Source organism: Haliotis cracherodii, unplaced genomic scaffold (genome assembly GCF_022045235.1).
Source record: "Haliotis cracherodii isolate W230 unplaced genomic scaffold, xgHalCrac1.p SCAF_6, whole genome shotgun sequence".
In the NCBI taxonomy this organism is placed as follows: Eukaryota; Metazoa; Mollusca; class Gastropoda; order Lepetellida; family Haliotidae; genus Haliotis; species Haliotis cracherodii.
This window is the reverse complement of record NW_027266319.1, coordinates 54,416,099-54,420,808: the sequence shown is the minus strand read 5'-3', so window position 1 is coordinate 54,420,808 and position 4,710 is coordinate 54,416,099. Positions and strand designations below refer to the sequence as shown.

Below are 4,710 nucleotides of genomic sequence, written 5' to 3'. Positions count from 1 at the left end.
ATAAATAATTTCTTCATTCTTTTTACTGAACACAAAAGTGAGAGGGACACTGTTGATTATTTTCCTTCCCAGAATACCAATAAACATAACTGGGCACACACTGAATCCGGATCCTTAATATATACGAAACTCGTTTGTGTTCTATTTATAGTCAACAGAGCCAACTTGAGGGGACGAGCCAATACCGAAGAAACATTTCCGTCACTTTTAGCCGTATTAAAGCTGTACTTTTGTAGTTTGGAGTATCCGTGAGATACCTCTTTTAATCTAACTATTAGTGGAATATTAGTTAGATAAAACATACCAGTATAATTATATTTAATAAATACGTTTGTATTCACCGTTTTAACTTCATGTCTACAAGGCATACAATTCAATATGGCTGACCTTTATCTGTACAGGCAAGACCACAGACAGGTGCTGCCGAATTTGAAGTAGCGGACTCACAAACTGGGACATTAGGACATTAGGGATACAGGAAGTGATTGGAGTCATATCCAATCTTCTACTTTTAAAACACATTCTAAACAGTCATTTACATGTCATTCAAAATATCAATGTTTCTTATATTAAAATATCCGGATCGCTCTTTAAGTAACACCAACCTGTTTAACATACAACACCTGAAATTTCATTTACTGATCAGCTCCAACATGTTAATGCATTAGCTTTCTTGTAGACGGTTTGGATCTCATCAACAGCCCCATGATGTGTGAATGTCGCGTGTTGTGCTTGCTGATGGTGCTGCTGGCCGCCCTGGAATCATGTGAGCAGGCTTGTCTTTTTAATGATGCTGTGTTGTACTCTCTCTCTCTCTCTCTCTCTCTCTCTCTCTCTCTCTCTCTCTCTCTCTCTGTGTGTGTGTGTGTGTGTGTGTGAGTGTTGTTTTATGTGTGTGGTGTATATCTGTGTGTCTTTTGTTATGGTTGTATTGCGCTTCGTTTTATGTGCTGTCTCTTGTGTGATCTGATGTGGGTTTTATGTGGGTATGTTGTGTATCGTATATGTTGTTTTCATGCGTGTATGTTGTGCTTTTTGTTATGTATTCCGTCTGTGTTGTGCTGGGTGGAGGTAAGGGAAATATTGAGGATCGTTAGTCTGCGGAGATAGGTAAGTGAGTGACTGACTGAGTGTGATTACACATCGCCTTCAGTAATATTCCAGTAATATCAGGGCGGGGGACTAGATCCCGGGCCTTCAGTGTGAAGAGCGAATGCTTTAACCACCGGGCTAGCCCTGCCCGGCGGAAATACGATAAGGTACCTTGAGAGATGGAGGTGGTGAGGAGAGTTGGTCGGTGGAGGTGAGATTGGTTGGTTGGTTGGTTTGTTGTTTAACGCCGCACTCAGCAATATTCCAGCTATATGACGGCGGTCTGTAAAAAATCGAGACTAGACCAGACAAACCAGTGAGGTGGGTGCAGAGTGTTTGGCGTCACTAGTAACAAGGGATAAAGTGGACCTAAGAGTCCACCCTCGCGAACAAGTATTTAACCTGTCACTTCACACTGATTCCAGCATCAGCTTTGATTGCACCCAAAAGCGATGTCGACGTGAACCCCATTTGCAAGACAACGACGGAGACACTGATCCCCCACCCTACTAAGTGTGCCCAGTACTACAACTGTAGCGCACCGGGCATGATAATAGATCGTTACTTCTCATTAGGACAGAACCTACAGGAATGTCCCTTCCCGGAGCTGTACAACCCTGAAACACAGAGATGTGAGCACTTCAGCATGGTCACGTGTGGCAGCAGGACAGAGCCCCTGGGGAAGTGTAAGTACCCTGGTGTAGTGTTCACATGTTAGCACATGAGTATAACACAGTGCGATATGTATTTTAGCGGTATGCTTGGTTTAATGAGGCATGACAGTTATGCCCCTAAGATCATTGGAGCGAGGGAATAACATTAAGCATGGTACACGCCACTAGGTCTTCAATCGTTTATTATCCCCCGCCCAACGAAGTTGATGGGGGATATTGAAATGGGTTCCGTCCGTCGGTGTGTGTGTGTGTGTGTGTGCGCGTCCCGAAATAGTTTCCGGAGCAAAACTCAGAAACCATTAAATATTTCTCTACGAAACTTTGCATATCTATCAGACTCATGCTAAACTGGTGCCTTTTGCTCTTTAGGAATTTTAGAAATGTTTATTTTTTACGTTACAATGGCAACAAGTTGGACTTAGGTTCTATAGGGTGGTGTTCGTTTCCGGAGCGTAACTCAAAATCTGCAAGGCACAAACTGATCTGGTGCCTTTTGATATTTAGCACTTTTAATTTTTTACGTTACCATGGCAACAAGTTGGATTTAAGTTTTAATATAGGGTGGGTTCACTTATGGAGTATAACAAATACATTGTTAAATATTTCCTTGCCAAACATTGCATGTCTATATGTAAAGCACATACTGAACTGGTGCCATTTGATATTAAGGAGTTTTAGAAGTGTTTATTTTATGGATTTCCATTGCAGCTATTTTGACACAGGCTAAGAAATGTTGGGTCAGTTACCTACCTGGTTTGGGACCATAACGTGTTAAAATGGGCGGGGGATACAGATGACTTCGTCGACTATTTGCTTGTCATCCAGCTGCTTAAAACATTACATCTGGTTTCCCTCTTCTCAATAGAAACAAAGAGCATGGACATATATACCTTTAACATTAATAAACTACAGTAACTGGCCAATTTGCCGCAAATGTCTGAAAGCATTTCACAGGAATGCAATAGGTTTTTTTCCCACCTACACCAGGCTAGCGTACATTTCAACTGAATGTAAGAGTACACGTTTGATGTGATCATATATAGGTAATAACGGATTATTATTCAAAATATATCATTCGTAAAACTATGAATGGTATACAATATAACCTACATCAAAGCATGTAACGTCGGTTCACGGAGGAACCAATCCTGCTTCACATTGATTTAACAAACCTGATGAAAACGTTCTCACTGAGTTTGAATGTCAGTAAAAGTAAACAAAGACGAATATCGATGTCAACATGGATTTAATCAATTACGTCATCCATCTGATATCAAAATATATCAATACGACAGAATGAATCACATGGACATGTGTCCTGAAGACACATAGGCTCCAAAAGACGGTTTCATCCTATCATGGAAATAGACGCTTGTTGTAAAACTGAAGCTCTTCCTGCCAATGTTGTTTCTGGGTGACAAATGCGTGTTTCCGCAAACTCCATCAATGCACTCTACCACGTCACCTTTCTTATGTTTTCAGCCGCCTTATGACGCCAAACAGGATTCTCTGTAATTCCTTTACAAAAGCATGTTGCTGAATTCTGTTGACACGTACCTGTTTCGGATCCGATGATCATGCTGGCCATGGGGAGACAGACAGACAGTGTATTCATATATGTGGCCAAAAAAACAATAACCCATGCTTGCTGTAAAAGGCGACTATGCTTGTCGTATGAGGCTACCAACGGGATCGGGTGGACAGGCTCGCTGACTTGGTTGATGCATGTCATCGATCTCAATTGCGTGGATCGAATCTTATGATGTCAATCAGTGGATTGTCTGGTCCAGACTCGATTATTTTACAGACCGCCGTCATATAGCTAGAATATTGCTGGTTGCGGCGTTAAACAACAACCAACCAAAGAAACAAAAAGTCCTGTACGGGCTATGGAACTGTTGTTGTTGTTTCGGTGATTGATATCTTTAAAAGATTTACAGGTGTTCAGGCAATGAGGCGAATTTACACATTTGTTGTTTAGGTAGTGATGGACAATGCATGTTGTGTGGGGGCATTGCGTTTTGTTCCAGATTTGTTCCCTGGGGCCGTCCACGTATATGTGGCAGTGCGACTGGATGGAGAACTTGATCTCTCTTTGTAAGGATGTTTATGTAGCTTTAGAATCCAGTACAAAAGAGGAATGGAAATGTCTTTAGGTTTTGACATACTGGACTTATACTAGTATGCGGTATAATGTTGTATGTCACTTATACCAAGTTCTTTCATGAGTCTTTAGTTCCAATTGGACATTATTCATTTTCTTTCAGAACTGTTGACATTGAGGCAATTAATTAGGCACGCTCTTGTCCCCTCATGTACTGCCTAACAGTGTCATCACAACATAGAATATTCTACATGTTTCTGTAAAACACTATCAAAGTTCACTACAGTTTACACAGCACACCAGCATCTAAATATAGTAATTTCCTCACAACTGCTTACATAGTACAACATTCCTGACAACTTATCACTGTCCAAATACAATGCATTGATCTCCTGCCCAATCTCAACGGAAACAATGTAATACAGTTCTATCATCCAACCTACTGTTTTCAAATTAGAGGACTGTTAAATAAAATTGATCCTGCCAAATTTGTCATTAGAATACGAACGTTGCTATGAAAATTAAGAGGGTCATACGATGTTGTTGGTGTGCTTACGGATTCAAATTACAAATTTAGCAGGATCTGAAATATGTTTGTTTCCAGGCGAATATGACCAGGACGCATGTTTTGGGGGAGCAGACTGTGGGATACCATGCCACGTTAACAACCCCACCTGCAGGAACCGCGCTGACGGCCTCAACGTCTACGAATGGCGCCTCAACTCTTCCTACTACGTGGTGTGCGTTAATCAGCGACTGGTCTACACTGGTGTGTGCCCCGATTTCGGAACAGGGATGCATATTTTTGACCCCAAATTGCGCGCCTGCAGGTGTTCGTAA

At 41.5% G+C, this 4,710-nt stretch overlaps 1 protein-coding gene across 1 annotated transcript; it reads left to right on the top strand.

The window, feature by feature from the left end:
* The first annotated feature begins 687 nt into the window (after positions 1-687).
* On the top strand, positions 688-4,710 carry LOC139446146 (uncharacterized). The gene is made up of 3 exons (XM_071227445.1): positions 688-766; positions 1,518-1,778; positions 4,475-4,710. Exons 1-3 carry the CDS (start codon positions 706-708, stop codon positions 4,708-4,710), a joined length of 558 nt encoding a protein of 185 aa, XP_071083546.1. The 5' UTR covers positions 688-705.

Bases quoted from the DNA above. Each gene is read 5' to 3' on its own strand.
- LOC139446146 (XM_071227445.1), top strand. From the start codon at position 706: ATGATGTGTGAATGTCGCGTGTTGTGCTTGCTGATGGTGCTGCTGGCC. The intron at 767-1,517 runs GTGAGCAGGCTT...CACTGATTCCAG, and splicing joins GCTGGCCGCCCTGGAATCAT to CATCAGCTTTGATTGCACCC. The intron at 1,779-4,474 runs GTAAGTACCCTG...GTTTGTTTCCAG, and splicing joins GACAGAGCCCCTGGGGAAGT to GCGAATATGACCAGGACGCA.